Source organism: Sorex fumeus, unplaced genomic scaffold (assembly GCF_029834395.1).
Source record: "Sorex fumeus unplaced genomic scaffold, SorFum_2.1 ptg000028l, whole genome shotgun sequence".
Taxonomy (NCBI): domain Eukaryota; kingdom Metazoa; phylum Chordata; class Mammalia; order Eulipotyphla; family Soricidae; genus Sorex; species Sorex fumeus.
Genome location: NW_026606085.1, coordinates 4,339,986 through 4,354,730, shown reverse-complemented (window position 1 = coordinate 4,354,730; position 14,745 = coordinate 4,339,986). Strand labels below are relative to the sequence as shown.

Below are 14,745 nucleotides of genomic sequence, written 5' to 3'. Positions count from 1 at the left end.
TTCAGGTTGCCGCTTGACCTCCCTCATTCTTACAATCTTTCGTTGGACTCCGAGCTGCGCTTGGAACAGTCTCGGCTCCCACAAATTCCTTCGTGCACTGGGGCCAGTCTCCCTCCCTCAGCCCAACTCTGATCCCTCAGCCTCTAGCCCCCACCCCGACAGGACTTCCTCCACCTGCGGGCCTTCCTTCACTCAGGACCCGGAGTCAAGTGACTCCTCGGGAAGACACTTTCCTGCCGCCCTAACTACCTCCTCTGCCCCAGCCCCTGCCCCCCAATCCGCAAGTCGCGCAGACGCATCGCGGTCCTCGGCGACCTGCTTCCCTCGCGGCTGGGAGCAACTGACGGAGGAAGTGTAATTGTGAGGTGTCTGCATGTGGGTTATTCCCGCAACGGGGGGAGACGGGAGCCGGTCCTGCAAACTAATGCATCCGCGGGGATCCAACCGCTCTCGGGAGGAACCTGGGGCCTGGCGCCGCGCTAGCGGCCCTCGCTACCCGCCGAGGGGCCCTGAGCGACCAGCGTCCGCCGCCCACCGCCCGACCGAACCCCGGCCCCGAGTCCGCGGGGTCCCGTCCCACCGCGGGCTTCCCACCCCGGCGTCAGCACCTGAGCGGAAGGGGCGGGCTCGCCGGCGGGGCCCAGCGCCGAGTGTGCGTTCTTCCCCTGCGCAGGCGCACTGCCAGGGCAGGGGGCGGAGTCTTGGCGGGCCGAGGGGCGGGGCGCGATCCGGACCCACCTCCCTTAGCTCCCGGGCGCTGCAGTGTGCTGGGTACCCGAGCTAGAGGGGTTCCAGGTGAGCAACGGGAGTGGGGCGTCGTGGGGCCCGCAGACCTCCCTGGGGGCCGGGCAGTAGGTCTGACCGCAGGTGCATCCGCCCTGCCTGCCAACAGCCACCTCCGCGGAGAATGGTAAAACAAAGGGAGGGGGCGGTTCGGGGGCCCACGAGGGAATTCTGGGCCCCAGACACTTCGCCGGGACCGCTCACGCTTTCGGTTTCTCCCCGAGTCAGAGGCGCCGCCCAAGAGACCCTGGGTTGGCGCCGGACGCAGCTGCTTCTCCGCGTTTGCCTGTCGGTCTTTGTGTGTGTGTCTGTGTTTGTCTGGCTGTGTCCGAGCCTGCCTCCACTTCTAGAACTTAGTTTCCTGGACACCGACCCCTCGCGATCTCAAGCACCTTTCCCATGGCAGGTAAGTGTGCGCACGGCCGAGGGTCTCCGTTATCCCCCCACGTATTGGCGAGCCGGCGTGTAACACATCCTCCGGGAATGTGCTCGGACTGGCTGTGTGCGGCCCCTCCCTTCCTCCCCCAGCCGCCGCCCTTCTCCCGGGTCCCATCTTTCTCAGTTTCTTCCCACCGCATTCTCCGGCTCCTTGACAGAGGGGCGGGGGACGAGGCCGTGGGTCTCACGATGATTTACTTCTGTCCTGCCACAGGCTATGTGCCCCCCAAAGGCTATGCCCCTTCGCCCCCACCTCCCTACCCTGTGACCGCCGGGTATCCCGAGCCAGCACCTCATCCCGGGCCCGATCCGGGGCTCGGGCAGGTACCGGTGCCCGCCCCAGCTCCCGGCTTTTCTCTCTACCCCTCACCGGGCCCTGGAGCCCAGGGACCTGCTGCTGCCCTCTTGCCACTGCCAGGGGTGCCTCCTGGCCTGGAATTCCTGGTTCAGGTGGGTAGGAGGGAAGGTTGATAGGGAGGGTGGCAGGGAAGTACCCTCAGTGGCCCAAGTCTGCTAACTGATATCTGCTTGGTCCCTACTCTCTTCAGATGGATCAGATCTTGATTCACCAGAAGACTGAGCCAGTGGAATGTGAGTGAAAGAAATAGTTTGGGTGTGGTGGACACAGATAGTGGGCTCTGCGCAGCTCTGAGCCTCGGTGTGTCATCCCTCCATAGCGTTTCTAGGCTGGGAGATATGTAATCGCTATGAACTGCGCTCAGGGGCTGGACAACCCCTGGGCCAGGCGGCGGAGGAGAGCAGCTTCTGTGCCCGGCTGTGCTGTGGCCCCCAGCGGCCTCTGCGTGTTCGCATAGTGGATCCTGGGGACCGAGAGGTGCTGCGCCTGCTCCGTCCTCTCCATTGTGGATGCAGCTGCTGCCCATGTGACCTCCAGGAGGTGAGGAGGTGGCTGGGATCATGAGGACCCCAGATCCAAGTTGCAGCTTGGGTGGGAATGGGCAGAGAGAATGAGAAATCCTGAGGGGAGATGAGATGGGCGATAGAAGAGGACTGATGCGTGCTTGGGCCAGAGTGCCTTTGGCAGTGACTGTCTGCCTCCCGTTCCAGATGGAAGTTCAAGCTCCACCCGGGACCACCATCGGCCATATCCTACAGACCTGGCATCCTTTCCTTCCCAAGTTCTCTATCCAGGATGTGGATCGCCAGACTATCCTACGAGTAGTGGGTCCCTGCTGGACCTGTGGCTGTGGCACAGACACCAACTTCGAGGTATCAGGAATAAAGGAAGTTTCCTGGGGCCTTTAGAAACAATGATGGTCTATGAGGCAGGATGGTCAACACAGAGATCAAGACCCTGAACTCATCACTCTTCACCCAGTGTAATCTTCCCACATATTCACTGTGCAGATATATAGCACGGCCCCTGATCTGATCTAAGCAGGGCAAAGGGTTTCTTCTTTGTTTTAGGGCCACACCCCACTGTGCTCAAGGCTTACTCCTGGCTCTGCACTCAGGGACCACTCGGTCTCGGGGGACCATATGGGGTGCCCGGGATCAAACCCGGGTCAGCTGCATGCAAGGCAAGCACCTATTCACTGTACTATCACAACTGCCCCAAGAGGATTTCTTCTTAAAGGCCAATTCTGATTGTTACCTGCAGCCCTATGTTGAGGGTCATCCTGGATTTTGGGTGGATGGTTGTTGTTTTCTGCTGTAGGCTGGGCCTATGTGGCTGCTACGCATGTTTCTGAAGCAAGCTGAATTTAGCTCCTCAACGTCTTGTGAATTTCTCTGCCAACTACATGGCCCCTTCACCCTGAAATCCTGGTGCTATCCTCACTGTGTATTCTACCGCCACCTTGAGCCTTGGAAAATCTAAGTGGTTCAAGTGTCAAGTGAGGGATAGGAGGCATCTTGATTTCTAGAAATTAGTCACCTCCATTGAGTTATTTTAGGGTAGTTATTTGTACAAGTAAGGGAGAAACAGGTATGATTCAGTAGACTTTCCCAGGCTTCTTGTTGCCCTGTGTATAGTTACTTTTAAAGACTGAGTCACCTTTGTAGCCGGAGGGAGATACATCACCTTTGTTCTCTGATGGAAACTTGTTGGGAAATAGCTAATTGGGTGACCCTGGGTGCGAATGTGTAGACTCTGGGCCAGGCTCTTTTTAGATTTATGAATAATCCATAATTGGGGTATACGCTTGGTCCCACAGGACTGGCTGGGAGAAACCTGTTTAGCTTGGTAGAAAAGTCCCGTAGGACCATGGGGGAAGGGATGAGAAGGACATCAGAGGAAACTACTCTCGTCTTAGCTACTGCGGAATGAGCATAGGAAAAGACAGGCAATACTGTGAATTACCATGCATATTACCACGGGCTATTGGTGCTGGGCCCATAGAGCCCTATCGCCTTTACGGACCACTGTTGCGATCCCCAGTTCCCACTCTATGACATTGGGTCAGACTCCCTCTAGATGTGGCTTGTATTCAGTGCCAGTCAGGACTATTGCATCTTAGCTCTGTAGGGGAAAGGTAGCCCGTTGGTTAGATATAGCCTTCTAGGACCCTGGCTGTCTGCAGTCTCCCCTGCCAAGCTTTGTTTTCTCTTCTTGTTGTCAATGTTGGCTTTTGTTTTTTGGGCCACACTTGGGTGCTCAGGGTGTTTTTTGGCTCTGCACTCGGGGATCATTCCTATTGGTGCTTCGAGGATCATATGGGGCACCAGAGACTGAACTAGAGTCAGTGGGCAGAACGTCTGCCCTGCCTGTAATTCTATTGCTCTGATGTCTACTGGAACAAACTGCACCAACCGTGGGTGGCAGGGACTTTGGTAACCAAAACAACTCTAGACTGTCCTCGTCCAGTTCTTTCACTGCTGATGTTCAATTGTCACACATGGCCTTTCAGGAACAGATCCGAGAGGCTGAAGGTAGAGTTCGGGAGGTAGAGCACTTGCCTTGCATGCGTCTGTGGCAGCTGAAACACCGGTCTGTTCCTTGAGCACTTCCAGGAGTCATTCCTGAGCACAGTACCAGGAACCCTAAGCACTGCCAAGTGGCCCCTCCCCTCCGAAAAAGGAGATCTGAGTCCTGATTTTTGCTGTATACTCACAGTGTGGCCTCTGTTTCCCCAGATGTCACATGGAAACCCAAGACCTTTAGGAAAGAAAGTCTGCTCAGTTCATCCGTGATGATTCCAGGGCTGAACCTGGGAAGTAGGTGACAAAAGTCACATCCTCCCAAAGTCGAGTCCTTTCTTTTCTCTCCCTGCTGTCCTGACAGGTGAAGACTCCAGATGAATCCCGCAGCGTAGGTCGAATCAGCAAGCAGTGGGGAGGTCTGCTCCGAGAAACCCTTACAGATGCTGACGACTTTGGCCTGCAGTTCCCGTTGGATCTGGACGTGAGGGTGAAGGCTGTGCTGCTGGGCGCCACCTTCCTCATTGTGAGTCGCTGTCTCCACCGCATCCTCCTGCTCATGAGGGACAGGGACGTGTCTCATGCGGAGAAGTGGGGAGGGCGGTTCAAGTTTGGCCAGCCAGATCTTCTGTTGACAATACTCTTCCTCATAGGACTACATGTTTTTCGAGAAGCGAGGCGGCACCGGGCCCTCTGCCATTACGAGTTAGACCCACCACCCAAGGGTGAGGACACCATCACCTCAACTAGAATTCAAGATGGTTGCTTGCCACAGCCAGACACCCTCTTCAGAGGAGCCCCTTCCCGCCATGTACACCAGGGAACAGACAGGGATGCCTGAGGAAGTGGGGGTCCTGGTGCCCCATCTCTCCCCTCCTCCTGACCTCTTTCGCCTGTGGTCTGCATAGAAGGGCGTGCATGGGAGCCCTTCCCCTGCCTCCACCTCCAGCAGTCCTCCAGCATACAAGTATATCAAAGCTTCCAAACTTTGCCAATCCACTTCCTCCCACCCCTTTTCAGGGCCTCTGCTCTAGAGAAGACCTTTGGAACCTAGGACTGGGGTTCTACAACAGGGCAGGGGACGTGGGGGGATAAGCGTACCAAAGATGGCAGATGTCATCCTTTTCCTTGCATCGGCTTGGACAATTCAGCTTCAGACCACGCTGAGGGGATCCTCGCCTCCCCAACAACAGCTACAGGCTGAAGCCCCGGTGCCAACCTACTTCCCCCCTTGGGGCCAGCCCACAGCTAGTGCTTGCTGTAACTTTTGTGCCTTAACCATCCCTTCCTTCCCTCGCCCTAGGAAGGGGCCTGTGTATCTTTGTATGTTGTATTCATATAAACTTTGTAACTTTTTTTTTGACACTGGAAGAAGTATACAATGGGGGAGGGTAGACAAAAGAGCTGGTGTAGGAAGAAATAAAGGGAAATATGACAGATGAGCTAAGGAGGGACCGGCCCATCTCATAATCCATACTCCCAGGTGTCCTTGAGTCCAAGAAAGTTACTTTCACCATTCACGATGGCCCAGGACCACACCAAGGCAGTTTAGCCATGAGTTCCAAGCCATTATCCAAGAGGGCTGCTCCCAGAGTCCCGTGGGACAGCTGAGGGCAGTTCAGCTTGGCTACTCTTATGGTCCAGTATTGCTGCTTGGTCCTGAGTAGGAGACTCTTGTGAGTTTGATGTGAAGGGGCTGTATTCCTCCAAGTCTTCTTCTTCTTTGGGAGTGGTAGGTAACATGAACAATCCTTCTCTGAGCCAGCCAGGGGGTCTCGGGCCCTCAGAGACTAAGGTTCATCAGTACCTGATGCTCCTATACCTGACTACAGTTTTCCCCGGGTGGGAAGGTCTGCTCTGTCAGGACCTTGCTGTGGTGCTGCTTAAGTCCCTTGCAGGTTCTGCATGGCCGTGATTTCCTTTCCTAGTGCTCATGCCTAAGGCAGCAGAGTTCAGGGCCGAGCCAGGACATAGCGACTGGCAGCGGAGAGGTCCCAGTGGTAATGCTCCAGGATGCGCCAGCAGTCAGCTTTCGACCGGGTGCTCAGGTGGAAGAGCTGGTCCACCTGCAGAGGCAGGAGAGTGGTGGCCAGAGGGTGGGGGCAGGGGGAGGCAGGGGGGACTATAGGAGAAGGTTCTGGCTTTACCTTAAGGTTCTGAATGGCAGACGCCACATCTCCCCTGGTGGCCCTGAGCGCTGACAGGCACTCCTGGTGGGTGACTCCATGCACGTTCAGCTCCACCTGAGGGAGACAAAGCCTCGTGTCTGTCCCTACCCCCATCTGGTGTGCCTCAAGGACACTAGGCCTCTTACCTCTGCAATTCTCCTCTGTAACTCAGAGTCAGGCAAGGGGCCTCCCGAGGGAACAGTGGCCTTGCTGGCTCTTGGTGCTCTCTTGGGGTGACTCTGTGCAAATTCTTGTTTGAGGCAAGGAGGTCGTTCTCTACTGGTTGGGCTGGCCTGGTGAGAAGAGTTGGCGGCAGCGAAAGTAGGGCAGGGTGGCAGGCCTGATGGCTTCTGGGGCACAGCCCTGGGATGCCGAAGTTCAGGGGGGCTTGAGCCACCCCCTGTGGGGCGGGGACCCAGGGACAGAACCGACTCCAGACTCTTAGAAATGCCTGCACAGTTGAGAAAGAAACAACCTGAGAGGAAGCTAGATGTGAGGCCTTGCCTTCTCCCCATTCGGTCTGTCTGTCCTTGGGCTGAGCCTTGTGCCGGATAGGACACGAGACACGTGTGGACAGATGCCAAGGACCGGGACCACAGCGCTGCCTGGGAGCTGCTGTTCGGTCGAGGAGGCAGATCTTTCATTTATTTATATTTTGGGGTTTTGGGCCACACCTGGAGGTGCTTAGGGTTTACTCCTGGCTCAGTCCTCAGGGATCACTCCAGGCAGGACTTAGGGGTGCCACATGGGGTGCCAGGGAAATCCAGGTTGGCCGCATAATAAGGCAAGTGTTGGGTGTCAGCAGGCAGAGCCGGGGCAGGACTCATGCCAAGATGCGGAGTCAGGATGGAGGGGCAGATTTGAGGTGCTTCTTGCCCTCTGTGAAGACCCAGGGGGATGTCCCTACCGCCATACAGACCTTTCATCCCCTTCAAGGCCATATTTCTTCTCTGGCCCTGGGTCTGAGGTACTTCCTGAAGCTTTGCCTTTGCTCGGTCCCCCCTATCGGAAAGCGATCCAATTCATTCTTCATACCCCATGCCCACGTCCACCCCTACCCGACGTAGCCATTTCCCCTCCCCCCAAAAATATCTCTGGGCTTCCCAGACGGACTGAGACCCCGAATAGTAGCCCCAGCTGGGGGGGGGGGGAGTTCAGCCCCTCCCCTCCAACATCACACCGGCCCCCTCCCCCTTCCCAGTGAAGTTGCTGCACTTAGTGGGACCCCCCAAGCCCACTTTGTGCCCACTCTTCAGGTCCTCACCTCTCTGTGCTTCCCCGGCGTTGCTCTCCCTGGCCAGGGCTGCTTCTGAGGGCTGGGCGGCTGGCTGGGAAGTCCCTGGACTCTGCCAGCGTCACTGCCGAGGCTGGGAAGCTGCCCACTTTGAGAGTGCGACCATTTTGGCCCTTCCAGGTTGTGGAATCGGCACTGTGAAAAGGGGTGCTTGGTGAAAGGGGGGAGGTCCAAGAGGATGTGGGGCTGCTTCTGACTGGAGGAAGGGAAGCCTTTTCCACGTGCCGAGGTGATGGGAGCCAGCTGAGGCTCTGGCTGGGAGGCCAGTCTTCTGTGGGAACTGGTGGGGGGCGGGGTAAAGCTGAGGCAGAAGAGCAGCATTGAAGGAGCTGAGAGGGAACCGGGCCAAGTGGAGTGGGAGGGAGTTTCGTCCCGTGGCAGGCGCAAGGGCTCTCACCTGCCCTCAATGATGGTGACAGGGTCACCAGGCTCCATCCTCAGGGCACCTGGCTCTGTGACTTCTTTGACACAGCGTCCCTCAGGAGGCCAGGCCTGCAGAGATGGGATTAAAAGGGGAGCAGCCCTGTGGTGTGAATCAGAAGGGTACTGTCACAAGAGCAGGAAAGACTACGCACCCCTCCTTCAAACCCGTACCTGGTAAGGCCTCTGTCCTGGCCCAGGATGGGAATTGTCCCTGTCCCCAAGTTGTAATCCAGTTGGGGGAGCTAGACCTAGATTTCATACCGAGCTAGATCCCAGTCAGAGGTAAGACAGCAACAAAGATGGGGGTGTTGTCTCTGCCTAAGGTGCGATGGGGCCCTTTCACTCCACACTCAAGCCTGCCAGACCTGAGGCTGACATTCCTGCCCAACGCCACGACCTTGGCACTTCTCCAGGTCTCTTTATCTGTTTTGCCTCTCACCACTGTTGTCTGCCCAGCCTTCCCTCCATCGCTTTCTGATCTTCTGTATCACACATGATAAGGAGCAAGTTGGTTTGTCACAGCCTTGCTGAAAACCCTTTCTATAAGTTCCCAGGCCCCTTTGGAGTAAAAACTGAATTTCTTCTGAGTAGCTTGGAGCTTAGGGTCATTCCTGGCAGTTTGGTGCCTGTGATCCAACCCAGGGTGCCTACTTGCAAAACAGCACTCCAGCCCATTGAGTTATCTCTCCAAGACTAAACTCTTAGGCAATAGTAAGGGAAAGAGAGAGTACAAAGGTTAAGCAAGGCACTTTGCCTAGGTTGTGGCTGCAGCTCTGAGCCTGGCTTGAGGCCAGATACATGTGAGGTCCCCTGAGCAGCTCCAGGCATGGCTCTGAGCATATTGCCAGTTATATGCCTTGAGCACCAAGGGTGTGACACCCCCCCCCCAAAAAGTAGGCCATAGTGATTGAGGACAGCCCTAAAATTAGATTGACTGTCAAACTTTTATACACTTGTGGATGGGTACCAGTCCATTTGTTGAAAATTAGTGATTCTTTTAAATGGTTTTAACTGTCCCTCTGTGTAAAATAGTAATGACCTCATTTCATTGTTGGTGGATTAAATCAATGAATTCGCATAAGAATATATAAGGGACTAAAGGGCCAGAGATAAGAGTACAGAGGGGCAAGGCCTGTCTTGCATGCAGCCAACTTAGATTGTTGGTCCCTGGCACGCATATTGGTCTCTGAGTACCACCAGGAGCGATCCCTAAGGGCAAAGTCAGGAGTAAGTCCTGAGCACAGCTGGGTATGTTCAGAAACTGAAAGCAAAACCAAACTAAACAATTTATGGAGGCCAAAGCAATAGTACAGCAGGCAGGGTACTTGCCCTCCATGCAGCTGACCAAGGCTCAATTCCCAGAACCCCAAATGGTTCCTGAGCCACTTGGGGTGGCTTAGGGGTCACCGGAGCTTAGGGGCCCTTGAGCACAGAATAAGCTATGCTCTGAGTATAGGCAGGTTACAGGGATAAAGGTGCATGTCTTGCATTCCACTGACCCTGGATCTATCCCCAGCACCACAAGGTTTCCTCAGCATTACTGGGCATAGTCCCGGAGGCCCCTGAGCACTCCCGGAGGCCCCTGAGCACTGAGGGCCAGATAACCCCCAGCACCGCAGGGCACAATAGATACCACATCCTTAGGCCCTTACACTGAACTGGCTGCTGAGAATTCCAGGTTGGGGTCCAAGCCCCCTGAGCACCTCTCAGGAGCCCCTTCTGACCCCCCCCCCAAAAAGAGAACGTATAAAATTCTTCTTTTGTTGTTGTCTTGTGTTTGGGCCATACCTGGTGATGCTCAGGAGTTCCTCCTGATTCTACTGTTACTGTCACTATCACTGTCCTCCCGCTGTTCGTGAATTTGTTTGAGCGGGCCCAGTAATGTCTCCGTTGTGACACTTGTTACTGTCTTTGGCATACTGAATACATCATGGGTAGCTTGCCAGGCTTTGCCATGGATAGCACAGCAGGTAGAGCATTTGCCTTGCACATGGCCGACCTGACTCTACACTCAGGAATTATTCCTGGCTCGGAGGACCAAATAGGATGCCTGGGAACAAACGCGAGCAACCACATGCAGGGCAAGTGCCCCACCCTCTGTCCTATTTCTCCAGCTTCTGCATTATTGTACACAGACCCAATGAGAGAGCCCAGTGGGCTGGAGTCAAGAGCAGCCCCGAACACTGAGCGAGCATGGCCATATGGGGTCCAAAACCAAAAACATGGTGGTGTATGTTAGCGCTGGTTCTTCATCCTGCCTTTACATTCCTGCAAGGAGCAGCCTTGTACACCTCTGCCACCGAAGTTACTTGTATTTCCCCCTTTCTGAAATTTCTCATATATCCACTGCAACCCGCTGCTCTCTGTTCCCCCTTTTCTAAGCCCAGCTCTAGCCCCAGGTCTGTGGTGCTCTGCCTCTGCTGGTAGGGTCTGAATCTGTTCCAGTTAAAGCCAGGCCCTGTAAGGTCAGAGCAATAGTACAGCAAGTCAGGGGCTTGCCTTGCACATGGCCAGTCTGGTGTTTCCTGGTACCACGTGGTTGGTCACCCAAGTCCCAACAGGAGTGATCACTGAGTGCAGAGCCAGGAGTAAGTCCTGAGCACCCTTGGGTGTGCCCCATCCCTCACCCCCCCAGAAAAAGCCAGGTCCCAGATCAGTATGTCAGTCTTTGCATGAAACCCTGGGAGACAGAATGGAGGGAAGAATCGAATGTAGCTGGGGAAACGGGTCCCCTACCTCTTGGAGCAACTCCTCCAGGTAGGAAAAGCTAGGCCGGTCGGCAGGATGGAGGGCCCAGCAACGCCGTGCGAGGGCATAGAGGGCCCTGGAGCACAGGGGAGGCCTGGGGAGCCGAGCTCGTTCCTTTTCCAGCCGCTGTAGGATGAGATAAGGTGGGACCCCAGCCCAAGGCTCCTCACCCCCGGAGAACATCTCCCATAGCGTCACCCCAAACATCCACACATCTGAAGCAGTGGAGAAAGCTCCGTGGCGCAGACTTTCCGGAGCACACCTGCACGAGTCAAGGGGGGGCAGCACATGAGGCCTCCAGGGCACACACCTGCCGCTGAGCATCACCCCTTCATACCGGCAGGCCAGTCCTTCCGTGTCTTTCCAGACCCCCTACTTCTGTTCCAGCATCCCTCACAGGACCAGCCCCTCAGCTGCCCGTCTCCTGCGCCATCCCCATCCTCACCAGGCAAAGGGGATCCGGCGAGGCCCGCCCATGACATAGCGTCCCTGGGCGCCGCCCAGTGGCCGCACCAATCCAAAATCGGCCACCTTGATGGTGTGTGGTGAAGCCAGCAACAGGTTTCTCGTTGCAAGATCTCGGTGCACCAGTCCGCGGGCCCCGAGGTACACCATGGCCCCTGCGAGCTGCCGCAGGTAACGGCACAGTAGGGTCACTGGCAGCGGGGGTGTAGGGGCCGGCGTGGTCAGGCGTGCGTGGAGGGAGCCCAGTGGAGCCAGCTCCATCACCTGCAGGAGCATGGGGCACCAACACATGAGGACGTTCCATCCCCCCACTTTCCTGTCACACATGGCCAGGGGTCCGGGGGCAGTTTGGGGCGTTGGTGTCTGAATCTGCTCACCATCTGCAGAGGCTGGCCCAATACGAGGCCATGCAGACGCAACACATTTGGATGCTCCAAGTTCATCATGATTGATACCTCTCGCAGGAAGTCCCCCAGCTCTGTGCCCACGGGGCCTTCAGGACCAATCCTGAGGGACTTGATGGCCACTGGAATCTGGAGGTGAGGAGGAAAAGCTCGTCAGGTTTCCAGGGTTTGGCTATGCCCGGGCCAGAGCAGAGAGGATACTTGGAACAGAGGGAGAGTAGGTCTGAAAATCCAAACAGGTTCCCAGATACTCACACTCTGGCCACTGGGCAGCTTCCAGAGCCCTCCATGCACCACCCCGAAGCAGCCAGAGCCCAGCAACTCCCCCCTGCACACAGCGCCATCCGGGATCAGACACTTGAGTCCCCCCTCCAGCTCTGGGAGGGACCCGGGGTTGTCTGCGAGGGAGGAGGTCTCCTTCTGTTCAGGGGCAAAGCCCCCAAGGATCTGAAACATGAACCGGAAATCAGATGTGAGGAGCTCTGCCAGTTCCTCCCTTGAGCCCCCACCCCCTGGGGCTAAGCTGCCCCCCTTTTCTTTGGCTTTTTTGGGTCACACCCAGCGATGCACAGGGGTTACTCATGGCTCTGCACTCAGGAACTACTCTTGGTGGTGTTCAGGGGACCATATGGGATGCTGGGAATTGAACACGGGTTGGCCACATGCAAGGCAAACGCCCTACCCGCTGCGTTATCACTCCAGCCCCTAAGGTGCCCTTTAAGCTTCTCACAGGCACCCCAAAATACTGACCTTGTAGACCCAGTTCTTGGGCTTGTGCCCTGCACGGTGCCTCTTCAGCGCTTCAGCCAGTCTGCGCTGTGCTGGGGGAGTCCACAATCAGAGGACTGGTGCAAAGGCAACGGGGGTGGGGAGGGGCTGGGAGGGCAGGAAGCGGGGAATTATGAGGCAGAGAGAGGGGTGGAGGGTGGAAATCCTTAATGATGGTCAGACGCCTGGGTGAGAAGCCTGGGGAAGGAGAGTCGGGCTGGGGCGGGGTGGGGGGAGGGTGGATCCCTCACCAGGCCGACCCATGCCGATGCTGTCCAGGTCCTCGGGCCTCACAAAGTCGAAGTGCTCTGGCTGAGTGACATTCAGCTCCTCGAGGATGGGCCGGTAAAACTGGGGGAGCTGGGTGTCCCGGAGCAGCCGCAGCAGCCACAGTGAGCTTGCCTCAGGGAGCATGTCTGGAGAAGGAACCCCCCCGGAAGAGGCTCTCCCCACACAGACCCTCCAATCCCAGAGACGGAGATGCTAGGAACAGAGGAAAGGCCACCTCTGAGTGCCCAGGAATTCTGCCATCCTGCCACTCCCACACAAAACCCCACAGGGAATCCTTCCCACTCCTGAGATCAAGGTCATCCCCCCTTTACCACAGAAACCCAGCCTCCGCACACCTGGGATTTCAGAACTCTATAGATTTCCGGTATATTCCAGATATATTGGAGCGATAGCACAGCGGGTAGGGCGTTTGCCTTGCATGCGGCCAAGCCGGGTTCAATTCCTCTGTCCCTCTCGGAGAGCCCAAAAAGCTACCGAGAGTATCCTGCCCACATAGCAGAGCCTGGCAAGCTCCCTGTGGCGTATTCGATATGCCAAAAACAGTAACAATATGTCTCACAATGGAGACGTTACTGGTGCCCGCTTGAGCAAATCCATGAACAACGGGAGGACAGTGGACAATAGACAGATTTCCGGTATATTGCTCATTCACTTTCCACATGTGTGGCACACTGCTCCCGCACTCCTAGGACCCCCTGGGTACATCGCATTATGCACTCACACTTCACTCACCACTGAATAACATGGTGCAGGGCTAGGGAATGGACACAGTATAGGGGCCCCAGGACGCACAAGCAGCGTGGTGTACTGGGAGTGGCCCCCCCAGCACCTCTGGTGAAGTGCTGCCACCCACCCACCAAATGTAAGGGGTCGGAGATACAATACAAAGGTTTAGAGTCTATAACCTTTATAAAGAGTTTATACGGCAAGCAGCCAACCCTGGATCAACCTGAGCACCACCAGGAGTGATGCCTGAGCACACGGCCAGGAGCAAACCCTGAGCAAAGCCCTAAAAGAAACTGAAAAAAAAAAAAAACAAACTAACAACAAGAAATTTGAGGACAATTTTTTGTTTAAGTTTAGGTCCCCCACGGCTGGCTGGGGGACGGCGAGGACCATGCAGTGCTAGTGATGGAGGAAGTTGGCTCTCCTGCAGGCAAAGCTGGTGCTCCCTCTCTTTGAGTCATCTCCCCGGCCTCCGAGTATAATTTTTGGTGCCTCAAAACTTCATTACAATCATCCTTTTGCCAAAATCCTTAGAAGCTCCCAGACAGTTGTCCCTTCATATGTACAGTTCTGCATCCAGAGAGAAAACCAAACTACAACCTCAGCTGGCTGAATGGATGAATGCAGAACTTCACAGGGGGAAAAATCTGCGTACAAATGGGCCCTCACTCTTCAAAAGTGCAATGTACACCTACCTGAGACACCCCCTCTCTTCAAGCGTAAGACATGTTGGTCCGTCACCTGCCCCTTAGAGCACGCAGAAAAACTACCTACACCAAACCTCAGCCGTGCATATCCTCACATCCACACACGGGGGAGATACCAAACCTCACACATCAAAAACACACAGGCTGGGGGTGGGGGGGATATTATCCATGGTGGTGGAAAATGGGCACTGGTGGAGGGATGGGTATCTGATCATTGTATAATCAAACCCAAGCACAAAAAAGTGTAAATCTACAACTGTACCTCATGGTGTTTCACTAATAAAAAAAAATTAAAAAAAAAACACACAGGCTGAGACACCCAGGTATGTGTCCTCTTAAATCTGAAACATGCCAGGACCTGGAACAAAATACTCCGAGTTCCTGCCACAGGCCTGAACTCACATCCACGCCCCCGGGTCACGTCAATTCACCGCCTCCAAAATAAGCCACCACAGGCCCGGACTGCAGACACACCAGGTCCCAGAGGCTCCACCTGCTGCCCTTCCGCTCTGAGCCCGTCCTCAGCACCCGAGGCAGCAACGTTCCAACACAATCTGACCACTTGCGACCAGCAGTGACCGCAGGCCACCCTAAACTTGGGTGCTGCGGGCAGGGCCACCCAGGTAGCCAGGCGTTCGGTCCACACCCAG

General features: G+C 55.9%; 2 protein-coding genes across 2 annotated transcripts; one reads left to right on the top strand and one right to left on the bottom strand.

The window, feature by feature from the left end:
• The first annotated feature begins 786 nt into the window (after positions 1-786).
• Positions 787-5,632, top strand: PLSCR3 (phospholipid scramblase 3). Its single transcript, XM_056115010.1, has 8 exons — positions 787-910; positions 1,012-1,189; positions 1,436-1,671; positions 1,770-1,812; positions 1,899-2,119; positions 2,290-2,451; positions 4,466-4,627; positions 4,755-5,632. The coding sequence occupies exons 2-8, from the start codon at positions 1,183-1,185 to the stop codon at positions 4,809-4,811; spliced, it is 888 nt and encodes a 295-aa protein (XP_055970985.1). The 5' UTR covers positions 787-910; positions 1,012-1,182; the 3' UTR covers positions 4,812-5,632.
• A 334-nt stretch (positions 5,633-5,966) lies between these two features.
• TNK1 (tyrosine kinase non receptor 1) lies at positions 5,967-12,806 on the bottom strand. The gene is made up of 12 exons (XM_056115101.1): positions 12,623-12,806; positions 12,354-12,424; positions 11,859-12,050; positions 11,577-11,732; positions 11,180-11,463; positions 10,723-10,996; positions 7,961-8,055; positions 7,534-7,698; positions 7,189-7,271; positions 6,416-6,720; positions 6,249-6,344; positions 5,967-6,167 (listed from the first exon to the last, which is right to left on the bottom strand). Exons 1-12 carry the CDS (start codon positions 12,783-12,785, stop codon positions 6,054-6,056), a joined length of 1,998 nt encoding a protein of 665 aa, XP_055971076.1. The 5' UTR covers positions 12,786-12,806; the 3' UTR covers positions 5,967-6,053.
• Positions 12,807-14,745: the final 1,939 nt, after the last annotated feature.